The following is a 13,420-nucleotide window of genomic DNA, read 5'->3' as shown; positions in this document are numbered from 1 at the left end:
TTCAGGTCTGTGAAAAGGAAGGACTATTTGAAACCTTTAGGGAATTCTGTCCAGGTGTAAAGCAAAAAGATACTGGCTCTTGCTATCAACTAGAATACTAAAATGCACTGCATAGATCAATTACAATGAAAAATTTTCTTTCAGTCGTAATGGATGTCAGTAGCACATGAGGGTTAGGAACAACAAGGTGTGCCAAGAGAGGGATAGCAATGTTATTTATTGCTCAGAGATCCTGGAAAAGCCTCCATCCTCAGCCACTGGGTTTCCTCCCAGGTAAAATACGTATTACGTGAGGCCTTGGGCCTTGTAATCTTGTGTTATGCATTTGACACCTGAAAGGGTTTCTTTACTTCTTGATTAATTATGAGATAAGGTTTTGAGGACTCTATTTGAATTTTAGTGGGAGGTGCACTTGGATTCTGCCAAAATCATTTGGGGATTTTGCCCCTAAAGAGGATGGTAGGTGATTCAATAGGAACAAATAAAACATGCCAAAGGTCATCTAATTCCCCTGTTGGCTATTCAAATTCTAGAATTATTTCCGTCTTTGGGGAGAAAGAAATTCTGGCGTAAGATGCTTTTCTAAGAAATTTAGGCCCAATAAATGAATAAGGGTGCAATAACTAAGGAAAAAAGAGCCTAGACAAAAGGGAATAGATTCAGAGACAGGAACTTGTTGTGGTTTATTAGAGATCTCCACTATTTGAACCATTTTACTACTATTATGAGGCAGGGATAGTGTGGTAGCAGTGGGCTGGATGACAGAGTGTAGCTCTGATGTCAATTTGGAGAGAGATTTGTTCCAATCTTGAGTGATTTCTCCAAGCTGATTAAGAGGAAAGAGCCCCTGCAGTTCCTTAGAGCCCCGTCATTGGGAAATTAAGAGGTCATTAAAAAGACTGACTAGAGGGCTGAAAGTGCCTGGAGAGCTTAAATTTATAACCTTTTTGTTCTTTTCAGCTGCCTTGGCTCTTTGCAATAATAGCAGAAACTAGGTTTTTTGGTTTTGTGTTTAAGGGCCTTCATTTGCTGGAGTTGAAAATTGATAATTTTAGCAGGCTTTTAGGTGACTCACCTAGGATGTGAGCAAGCTGGTTTGCTATATTCACTAAATCTGGAGTGGCAATTTACCATTTCATCCTGATCTTTTTAACTAAAGGAGAAATTCCCAAATTGGAACATTAATAAACATAGAGTTAAATGCTACCTGGGTGGACTCAACATCTAAAGAAAAGATCAGAATTTTCTTTAAAGACAGTTGGTGTCAATTGTAATCGTCATGAATGGGTTCATCAAGCATTTGCCTGAGTTTTATTTCAGACAGTGGGCTTAGGAAATGCTACTGTAATTGCTTGGTGGAGATTTCCAACAAGTGTTCTATCATCTTACCAAAGGTTAGAGGTTTGTTTTTCAGGATGTTCTCTAGCTAGTTTCATCCAGTGTTTGGCCTGGTTCTCACCAACAAGCCCATGGGATAATTGATATTCAAACTTACCACCTTGGTTTCTCATGCTATATTTTTATAACTATGCTATATTTTTCAGCAAAGTTATTGGGACCCTCAGTTACTTTAGAAAACTCATTAACCATGGCTTACAATTGAGCCTTAGTCCACAGACCATAGGGTTTATTTAGGTCTTCAGAAAACTTAACTTTAAAGAAGCAGGTTTTAATAGGTTCAGGAGAGGAAGGAGCAGAGAGATGAGTAGGAAAAGGCAAGTTCAGCAGAGAGAATAGACAAAAATGGTATCAGAGGTGGGGCCTGAGTACAAGATGGGTGCAGATGGAGGGAGGGAGAAAAAAGCCTCAGAAGCCATTTTGATGTCTTTCAGTTGTTTGCCTCAGTTGATTCAGAAATAGCATTTGCGGGGGGGGGGGGGGGACCTCAATCCTGAAAACATCTGGAAGCCCCAAGGTACTATTTAAAATAGGCATCCCGGGATCCCTGGGTGGCGCAGTGGTTTGGCACTTGCCTTTGGCCCAGGGCGCGATCCTGGAGACCCAGGATCGAGTCCCACATCGGGCTCCCGGTGCATGGAGCCTGCTTCTCCCTCTGCCTATGTCTCTGCCTCTCTCTCTCTCTGACTATCATAAATAAATAAAAATAAAAAATAAAAAATAAATAATAAAATAAAATAGGCATCCCAGGGGCACCTGGGTGGCTCAGTGGTTGAGCCTCTCTCTACCTTCAGGTCAGGTCATGATCCCGAGGTCCTGGGATTGAGTCCTGCATCAGGCTCCCTGCTCAGCAGAGGGCCTGCTTCTCCCTCTTCTTAGGTCTCTGCCTCTCTCTGTGTATCTCTCATGAATAAATAAATAAAATCTTTTAAAATAAAATAAGCATCCCAGAGATGAAGAATTTGCCCAACAAAGTTAAAGGAATTGGGGATCCCTGGGAGGTGCAGCGGTTTGGCGCCTGCCTTTGGCCCAGGGCGCGATCCTGGAGACCCGGGATCGAATCCCACGTCAGGCTCCCGGTGCATGGAGCCTGCTTCTTCCTCTGCCTGTGTCTCTGCCTCTCTCTGTGACTATCATAAAAAAAAAAAAAAAAAAAAAAACAAAGTTAAAGGAATTCATGACCACTAAACTAACCCTACAAGAAATTTTAAAGGGGACTTTTTTTAGTGGAAAGACAGACCATAAGTAGGAGTAAGAAAAGTAGGAAACAAAAGCAGTATATCTATAAAATCAGTCAAGGGATTCACAAAATAAAAGAATGTAAATTATGAAACCATATACCTCAAGTGTAGGGGGGAGAAGGTTAAAGAATAGGTTCAAACTTAAACAACCATCAACTAAATATAGATTGCTGTATGCAGAAGATGTTATATTTAATGGTAACCACAATTCAAAAACCAGTAAAAGATATATAAAGAATAAAGAGAAAGGAACCCAAGTATATCACTTAGGCCACTAATCAGAGAAGGAAAAAAAGAAAGGAACAGAAAAGAACTACAAAAACAACCATAAGACAAGTAACAAAATGGCAATAAATACCTATCAATGATAACTTTGAATGGAAATGGACTGAACACTCCAATCAAAAGACAGTATTGGAATGGATAAAAAGTAAGACTTATCTATATGCTGCCTACAAGAGACTCATTTCAGACCTAAAAACACCTTCCAAATGAACACAAGGGAATGAAGAAACATCTCTCATGAAAATGGGTATCAAAAGAAAGCCCAAGTGGCAAAATACTTAGGACAAAATACCCTTTTCTTTAAGACAAAATAGACTTTAAAACAAAGACTATAACAAGATACAAAAAAGGACATTATATAATAATAAAGGGGACAATAAAATATAACAGTTGTAAATATTTGTGCATCCAACATAGGAGTACCCAAATACATAAAACATTAAATAACCAACATAAAGGAACTGATCAACAGTAATACAATAATAGTAAAGGACTTTAACACCCCACTCAGAGTGATGGACACATCATACAAACAAAAAATCAACAAGGACATTGGCTTTGAATGACACATTGGACCAGATGGATCTAACATACATTCAGAACATTCCATCCTAAAACAGCAAAATATACATTCTTTTCAAGTGCTCATAGCTCTCCAGAACAGATCATGTATTAGGCCACAAAACCAGTCTCAATGAAATGAAAAAAATTGAAGTCCTACCATTCATCTTTTTTTGAACACAATACTATAAAACTAAAAATCAACCTTAAGAAAAAAGTCTAGAAAGAGGACATTTACATGGAGGCTAAATAACATGGTACTAAAAAAAATAAAAATTAAAAAATAAATAAATAAATAAATAAATAAATAGATAGATAGATAGCATGCTACTAAACAATGAGTGGATCAACCAAGAAATCAAAAAAGGACATTTAAAATTACATGGAAACATGGGAAATGAAAACACAGTGGTCCAAAATCTTTGGAATACAGCAAAAGCTATTCTAAGAGGGAAGTTTATTGCAATACAGGCCTACCTCAAGAAGCAAGAAAAGTCTCAACTTAACATTATGCCTAAAGGAACTAGAAAAAGAAGCACAAACAAAACCCAAACCAGCAGAAGGAAGAAAGTATAAGTATTAGAGCAGAAATAAATGAAATAGTAACAAAAAATACAGAATAATGACCTAGAGCTGGTTCTTTGAAAAGATCAACAAAATTAATAAGCATTGACCCAGATTCGACAAAAAGAGAGAGGACTCAATCAGGAAAGAGGAAAAATAACCAACACTACAGAAATATACAGGATTTTAAGAGAATATTATGAAAAATTATATGCCAACAAATTGGACATCCTAGAAGAAAAACACAAATTTCTATAAACATTTACCTTCCAAAAACTATCAGGAAGAAATAGTAAATTTGAACATACCAATTACAAGGAATGACATTGAACCAATAATCAAAATACTCCCCACAAACAAAAGTCCAGAACCAGATGCCTTCAGAGGTTAATTCTACCAAACATTTAAAGAATTAACTCTTTATCAGTCTTCTCAAACTATTCAAAAAATTAGTAGTTGGAGAAAAAGGTTCTATAGTGTTTTTATGAGGCCAGAATTTCCTGGACTCCAAAACCAGATAAAGACACTATAGGAAAAAAAAATAATTATAGGCCGGGATCTCTGACAAACAAAAATTCAAAAATGCTCAACAAAATTAGCAAACTGAATCCAACAATATATTTTTAAAAGCATTCACAATCAAACGGGATTTATTCTAGGGATGCAAGAGTGGTTCAATATTCCCAAATCAGTCAACATGATACATCACATCAACAAGGGAAAGGATGAAAAGCATATGATCATTTCAATAGATACAGAAAAAGCACTTGACAAAGTACATCATTCATTCACAATAAAAACCCTCAACAAAGCATAAGGTTTAGAGGGACATACTTCAACATGATAAAGGCCATATACAAAAAACCCACAGCAAACATTGTACTTAATGGTGAAAAACTAAGCTTCTCCCCTAAGATCAGGAACATGACAAGGATGTCCACTCTCACCACTTTTAGTCAACATAGTATTGGTCCTAGCCACAGCAACCAGACAACAAAAACTAAAAACATTCAAATTGGTAAAGAAGTAAAACATTCACTATTTACAGATGAGTTGATACTGTGTGTAGAAAACCCTAAAGACTCTGCCAAAAAAGTACTAGAACTGATAAATGAATTCAGTAAGGTTGTAGAATACAAAATCAGTATACAGAAAATCAAGGCGCCTTGCTAGCTTAGTCAATGGAGTATGTGACTCTTGATCTCAGGGTTGTGAGGTCAAGCTCCATGTTGGGTGTGGAGCCTACTTTAAAATTTTTTTTCTCTTTTTAGAAATCTGTTTTTTTTTTTTTTAATTATTTATTTATTTATGATAGTCACAGAGAGAGAGAGAGAGGCAGAGACACAGGCGGAGGGAGAAGCAGGCTCCATGCACCGGGAGCCTGACATGGGATTCGATCCCGGGTCTCCAGGATCGCGCCCTGGGCCAAAGGCAGGCGCCAAACCGCTGTGCCACCCAGGGATCCCTCTGTTGTATTTTTTAAAAATTTTTTTACAAATTTTATTTATGTGACAGAGCACAAGCAGGGGAAACAGAAGGCAGAGGGAGTAGCAGACAGAGGGAGAGGCAGGCTCCCCCTGAGCAAGGAGCCCAATGCGAGACTCAATCCCAGGAACCTAGGATCATGACCTGAGTCAAAGGCAGACACTTAACTGACTAAGCCACCCAGGCACTTCATCCATTGCATTTCTATACACTAATAATGAGGTAGCAGAAAGAGAAATTAAGGGGGAAAAGCCTTTTACAGTTGCACCAAAAATAGTAAAAACCTAACAAACTGGATGCAGGAGGTGAAAGACCTAAACTCTGAAAACTAAGAAACACTGATGAAAGAAACAAGACAACACAAATGGAAACATACTCCATTCTCATGGATTTAAAAAATACTTTTAAAACATCCATACAACAAAAGAAATCTAGATATAATGCAATCTCTATCAAAATACCAACAGCATTTTTCAAAAAACTAGAACAAATAATACTACAATATGTATGGAATCAGTTAAAGACCTCAAATAGCCAAAGCAGTCTTGAAAAAGAACAACACTAGAAGTATCACAACCACAGATTTCAAGTTACACTGCAAAACTATAGTAATCAAAACAGTATGGCACAAATATAAACAGGTGGATCAATAGAACAGAATAGAGAACCCAGAAATAAATCCATGATTATGTGGTTAATTAATCTTCGAGAAAGGAGGCAAGAATGTGCAATGGGAAAAAGTCTCTTCAACAAATGGTGTTGGGAACACTGGACAGCTACATATAAAAGAATGATACTGGACTACTTTTTTACACCATACACAAAAATTAAACTCACAAAGGACTAAAGACCTAAATGTGAGACCTGAAACTATAAAAATCCTTGAGGAGAGCACAAGCAGTAATTTCCCTGACATCAGCTATAGCAGTATCTTTCTAGGTACGTCTTCTGAGACAAATGAAACAAAATAAAAAACTATTGGGACTGCACCAAAATACAAAGTTTCTGCAGGGACACCTGGGTGGCTTACTAGTTGAGCGTCTACCTTTGGCTCAGGTCATGATCCTGAGGTCCTGGGATCAAGTCCCACATTGGGCTCCCCACAAAAAGGCTGCTTCTCCCTCTGCCTATGTCTCTGCCTCTCTCTGTCTCTCATGAATAAATATTTTTTAAAATTAAAAATAAAATACATTTCTGCACAGCAAAGGAAGCAACCAAGAAAAGGAAAAGTCAGCATACTGAATGGGAGAAGATATTTGAAAATGACACATCTGATAAAAAAGTCAGTGTCCAAATATACAAAGAACTTATACAACTCAACACAACAAAACAAATATTCTGATTTAAAAATGGGCTTAAGACAGGAACAGACGTTTCTCCCAAGAAGACATACAAACACTAACAGACACATGGAAAGATGCTCAACATCACTTATCAGAGTATTGCAAATCAAAACCACAGTATCGCACACCTGTCAGAATGGCTAAAAACAAAAACACAAATATAAGTGTTAATGTGGATATGGAGAAAAAGGAATCCCCCTTGTGCTGTTGGTGGGAATGCAAACTGGTGCAGCCACTGTGGAAAACAGTATGGAGATTCCTCAAAAAATTAAAAATAGGGGGACGCCTGGGTGGCTAAGCGGTTTGGCACCTGCCTTCGGCCCAGGGCGTGATCCTGGAGTGCCAGGATCGAGTCCCACATCGGGCTAAGCATGAAGCCTGCTTCTCTCTCTGCCTGTCTCTGCCTCTGTGTGTGTGTGTGTGTGTGTGTCTCGTGAATAAATAAATAAAATCTTTAAAAAATTAAAAACGGAACTACCATATGATCCACTGATTCCACTACTGGATATACACCAAAGAATACAAAACCACTAATTTAAAAAGATGTATGCACCCCTATGCTTATTGCAGAATTATTTATAATAGCCAAACTATGGAAGCAGTGCAAGTATCCATCAGGTGAATGGGTAAAGAAAAGGTTATATATACATACAATGGAATATTAGCCATAAAAAAATGAGATCCTACCATTTGCAACAATGTGGGTGGATCTACAGGGTATACAATGCTAAGTGAAATAAGTCAGAGAAAGGACACATATACAATTTCACTCATATTTGGAATTTAAATGAATGAGGAAAAAAGAAACAAAAAAACAGACTCTGAACTATAGAGAGCAAACTAATAGTTACCAGAAGGGATATGGGGGGAGAAGGAAAGACAAATGTATTAAATAGGTAAAGGGGCTTAAGGGTACATGTATCATGATGGGCACTGTGTAATGTACAGAACTGTTGAATCACTATATTATACACCTGAAACTAATAGAACACTATATGTTAACAGTATTGGAAGTAAAGTTTTTAAAAAACTTTTCAATAAAAAATAAAATAGGCATCCTAATCCATTGTTTGTGCTTTGTTCTTCTACCAGTCACAGCCTTCTAATTTAATTTTGAGTAAAACAAGTTTGGGAATTTCAAAGTTCCCCATAATGCCATTGAAGTTCAAAATTACTTTTGGTTAAGTTGAGCCACTTAGTTATAAAATGTGCATGCATAGGGATAATAGATTTTAAACATAAAACAAGCTAGAGTCCCAGATAGGTGGGAGGAGATGGGGGGGCACCTTCAAGTATTTTTATGACAGGGCTCCCATTTCTTAGAGACTTTTCCCTAGAGCAGAGAAAATTTCCAAACAGCACAGTTTCAACAGGAACAGTCTGGTTCCAAAAAGGCATCAGATGGAAGGCTAGAACAGTTTCAGTAGGCACAATCTGGTTCTAGACTAGAGTTTTGCCAAAGACCCACACAGTTTTATCAGGAACAGTCCAAGTCCTAAAAGGAGTCAGACAAAGGCCAAATAATCTCAGAGATTAAAACAAAACAAAACACCAAAAAAACTGAAGACCTTAAAACAGAATCCACATGAAACCTGGGGAGCTTGAACACATTAGCATGGAGCTCAAAATCCAGGAGAAAACTCACCTTCAAATTCCAGGGTTGGTGAGAAAGCACAAAACCAGTTGGCTCTGTAGGTACTATCATCTCTTTGCTTATTAGCCACAGTTGCTGAGGGTCTTCACTGGATCCCATTTCTTATAACTGAGTAGTGTTAACTGTAAAAATAAAACTGCCTCGTATTTTACCTGCAAAAACAGATTTCTTCAGGAATAGCAGAGAATTGCAGCCCAGGACAAACAAGATAGGGTGAAGCCATAGGCAAGTCTAAAGAAGGAAGAAGAGGAATGCCCTTTATAGAGAGAGGAAAGTGGGGTGTTGGGAAGGTTGTTACAAACAAAAAAGTTCATTGGAGGAAACTGGAAGTACAGTGGCTTTTCATTGGCTAAGATCTGACTGTCTCTCATTAGCTGGATTGTTCCTGGAGGAGGAGGAAAGCCTTTCTTTGTCCTGCTGGGATAGCAAAGTAGTATCCATGTACAAGGTCCCTCTCCTGTTGGGTCTGGAATTGAGGAGTGATAGGATGTTGAGAGCTTGCCCTGCTGGCCTGGCTCCATTATGAATGAGGTTTCATTTTATTGATTTTCACATTTTTAATTCTACACGTGGGTGGGGAGGGTTGTTTTTTTTTTTTTTTAATTTTTCTACCTTTGTTACATTGTGTTTGGGTATTATAACCTTTACAGTTCTTACATTTTGAATTTGGAAATGATTATGGTTTTGTGAAAGTACTTGTATAATTATTTTTTATAACTCGTTCCAAAGTTATTTGAAAAGGCATTTATTTACTTGCAGGCTCTTGCCTTTTCTTTCAAATACAAACTTCTGTTAAATATGTTGGCAAATTGAACACCAATAAAAAATAAATTTATAGTTAAATAAATAAATAAGTCGTATCCTACTTAACTGCCACTTCTGTTAACTTCCACCTAGAAGTTCCTAGAACCATCATTTCAAAGATGGAACCCGTCTCTGTTTTATCTTTCCTATATTCCCACTTAAGAAGCAATACTACAGCTTGATCACGCTATCAGCATAAAGCACCAAGATTCAAGTGAAATACATAAGTCCCACATCAAATTTTCTTGGATACAAGTTCATTTTTCCAGTGACCAAACCCTACTGTTCTTCATTCCTCAAATGTTTCTTTCCTTGATTAATAAAATTTCTTACTTTCACTTGGAAGCAGAGTGGTCCACAGGAAAGAATATAATTTTTAGGTCAGATAGACCTGGATTTTAATCCAAGCTCCACCACTTATGTAACAGTTTGGTTGACCAAGTTACTTAACCTCTTTAAACCACAGTTTCCTCTCCTATAATAAAAGAATAAAAAGCCAAGAATTAATACTCCCATCAATTGCAGGGGCTACTAGCCTTCTTAGGAAAAGCAGTCAGAGAAAATAGGAAGGTAGGAAAAGAAGACAAAAACAGCATTTAACTAGGAGTTTTAATACAGTAAATAAAAGTTTTGGAAGACATGTTTTCAAAAGAAATCAGATTTAAGAACTGTTCCAGTGAGAATTCCTATTTCCTGCATCCCCTCATCAGACTTTTTGAGGAAATGTTTATTGCATTATGACCTTAGATTCTTCCTCAAGTGTTTTATGATGCAGAAGTTTTGTTTTAGTTTCAACTGCCTGTTACTAGTTTGAAATGTTATCTTTGTGCTTACATTCTGTTTTTGTTGCAATTCTAGCAAATTCCCAAACTATATTTACATAAAAAAAAATAGGGGCATGCCCGGCTGCTGTAGTTAGTGGAGCATGTGACTCATGATCTCGGGGTTGTGAGTTCAATCCACACGTTAGGTTTAGAGATAATTTTTTTTTTAAGTTTTTATTTTTAAGTAATTACTATGCCTAGAAACCTACTTTTTAAAACATGTTTTTATCCATGTATATGTAGGATGGGAATAAAAGATCTTGCAGTACTATTGCTATAGATCTTTCTACATTGTCTTTCTGAGAGGGAAACAAGTTTGTTACCATGTACTTTTAAGATAATTGAACTGAATAGGCATATGTTAAGTGTTAAGTCTTAACCAACACAAACAAATGGAACGATATTCTATGCTCATGGGTTGGGAGAATTAATATTGTTGAAATGTCCATACTAGGGATGCCTGGGTGGCTCAGGGGTTGAGCGTCTGCCTTCAGCTCAGGGCGTGATCCTGGGGTCCTGGGATCCGGTCCCGCATCAGGCTCCTATGGGGAGTCTGCTTCTCCCTCTGCCTATGTCTTGGCCACCCTACCCTCCACCTCCACCGTGTCTCTCATTAATAAATAAGATCTAAAAAAAAAAAAAGTCCATACTACCCAAAGCAATCTACACATACAGTGCAACCCCTATCAAAATACCACAGCATTTTATATAGAACTAAAACAAATAATACTAAAATTTGTATGGAACTGAATAGCCAAAGTAGTCTTGGAAAAGAAGAACAAAGCTGGAGATCTCACAATCCCAGATTTCAAGCCTTCTGCAAAGCTGTAGTGATCAAAACACTATGGTACTGGCACAAAAATAGACACATAGATCAATGGAACAGAGTAGAGAACCCAGAAATAAACCCATGTTTATATGGTCAGTTAATCTACAGCGATCCTGACTAGGTAAGCTTTTGGTTTAAGTGATAGACGCTTAAAAAAAAAGGTTATTAATTCAAAGGTTCCCCGGAAGGTTTTACCTGCCAAGCTGTGGGAAGGGCAAGAGGGCCTTTGGTGGACTCTGAGGTTATGTAAAAGTTTGTCTTTTATGTCTGTCAAATAATAATTGTACTTGCACTTTCTCTTTCAGTGAGGAGGTAGATTTGGAACTTCCAAGCACTGAAAATGAATATGTATCAACTTCAGAACCTGATATTGGTGGGCAACCCAAAGTGGTATTTAAAGAAAAAACAGTTACTTCTCTTGGAGTCATCGCAGATGGAGTAGCCCCAGTCTTTAAAAAGAGAAGAATTGAAAATGGGAAGTCTCGAAATTTAAGGCAACGAGGTGATGATCAGTAATTGTAAAAAGCTTTTTGTACCTGCTTTGTGGACAGCATGGAGACTATACATCTTGAAGCTCCTCTGTGTTTAAATGCTAAATATTTAGATTTATTCTAAATGTATTTTATGTGAATCTAAAATAAATCTTTTTTCATGTGAAACTTATTTTTGCTCCTAAAATGGAAGCCTACCACATTTCATTGTAATACAGTGTATTATGTTCAGTGTCTAAAAGTTGCTAATTACGTCATAATATAAGATGCTATGTATCTGTTATTTACAACATGGAAAAGCAAGGCCTTTATTCCATTCTTACTCAAAAGCACATACTTATCCTGCACTGAAAATGCATTACTTTTGCACACTGATAGTAACTTATCCAAGAAATAAGAATCAGACCACATAAGAGATGATTCACAGGCCCATGATTCAGTTCTGAGGATCCTGTCAGAAGGCTGATGGACAAAGTGTACGTACATGTGTTAGCTTACCGTACTGAATTTAAGGTCAAGGGCCAAAGACCAGGACTGCTACTCAGGTACTTCAAATGCAGTGCTTCATATGAAATGAAAATTGGACCAAAGGTAGAAATGGATATTCTCCCAGTTCAGTTCAAAGCAATAAGCATTGCTTAAATATTATTACTTTGAGCCAGGCATTAGGCTAGGAGCTGAGGATCTGAAGATGAACGAGACCTATCCCTGCTCTTCATGACTTCCCACGCCCGCATAGTCGTTTCCTCAGTCGCACTGTTTAACAGCCTTACATGTGCTGGCAAATAATTTTTAAGGCTAACTTAAAGCTATGTAGATGAAACCTTGAACAAAATTAGTATGGTCTCTGGCTTCAGTAAAGTTTTTAGTGTTCCCTTAGACAAATGAGAAAAGTCTTATTTTCTAGTTAAATTTCTTAAAAAAGTAGAATTTTCTTATTTTATCCATTTGAAGTAGGTTTCTCCCCTTTATTACTCCAAATTCTTAAAATTATATTTTTTATAAATTGTACAGTATTTAACATTTGGTAGTAAATATTTGTCTTTTTAAGTTTACTAGTGTACATGTGAGAAAATGAAAGCTTATTAAAAACTTTATGAAAAATAATACTGGGGTTTTTTTTCCTTCTAAAAACAGACTCAGTGTAGCATTGGTGAAGCAGTATTCGGAGCTTTGTCTTTATATTTGTTCAGTCTACTTATTCCATGAATATATAGCATTATGAAGATACTAGATTCTCAGTAGCCCGTTTGTCATCTCCCTGAGCAGTGCATTTTGGTTCTTGACTGTCCTCAAACTGGAGAATGTAATAAAAGCATAGATGGAATGCTGCTTTATTTTACCCCCTTTAGCTCATACAAAACATGCAAAAAACACACCTTATCAAGAGCTCAGGATGGTGAAGTAGGAGGCTCCTGAGCTCACCCTATTCCACGTTTACAACTAGGTATCTTCCACGACCAAGTCAATAACAGGGAGCACAGTCCAAAGATTGGCAAAACAAACTGTGCAACTAAATAAAGAGAAGGGACTGCATCTGCAAGGTTAGGAAGGTGTGAGAGCAGAGGGAGGTTGCCCCTGGGAGGGTGGGAGGGAGCTGTGCATGTGGAGAGCGCCCGGGCATCAGGGAGCTCACCTGGAGTAGAGTAATCCCCATAGGCTTGGCTTAAAAGTGAGAGGGGCTGAACTCCCGTAAAACCGGTGGGACTTGGAACCTGGAGCTTTAGGTCGGCTGACTCAAGCCTGGGCGAGCGGGCCCCTAAACAGCCAGCCTGCTTGGAGAGGCAACACAGAAACCGTTTACACGGTGCCAATTAGAGAGGATGCTAGGGGACTGCAGAAATGAGGGAGCCGCCAGGTGCCATTTTCCTACCCCCCGACCCCCCCCCTCCCCCCGCTGCATGCATACACAGCCACCTGTGGGAGGTGGCTGCGCGGACA

General features: G+C 37.9%; 1 protein-coding gene across 2 annotated transcripts in view; it reads left to right on the top strand.

Annotated features, from left to right (window-relative positions):
- Positions 1-12,586, top strand: part of WBP4 (WW domain binding protein 4) — a 60,232-nt gene extending 47,646 nt beyond the window's left edge. For both annotated transcript variants that reach the window (XM_026009620.2, XM_026009619.2), the window contains exon 10: positions 11,294-12,586. In XM_026009620.2, the coding sequence (XP_025865405.2) occupies positions 11,294-11,504 (211 nt within the window). In that variant the 3' untranslated portion in view covers positions 11,505-12,586. The remainder of the gene's footprint in view (positions 1-11,293) is intronic.
- Positions 12,587-13,420: the final 834 nt, after the last annotated feature.

This window comes from Vulpes vulpes, chromosome 6 (genome assembly GCF_048418805.1).
Source record: "Vulpes vulpes isolate BD-2025 chromosome 6, VulVul3, whole genome shotgun sequence".
NCBI lineage: Eukaryota > Metazoa > Chordata > Mammalia > Carnivora > Canidae > Vulpes > Vulpes vulpes.
Note: the sequence above shows the minus strand (reverse complement) of the source record. Positions and strands in the feature narration are given on the sequence as shown.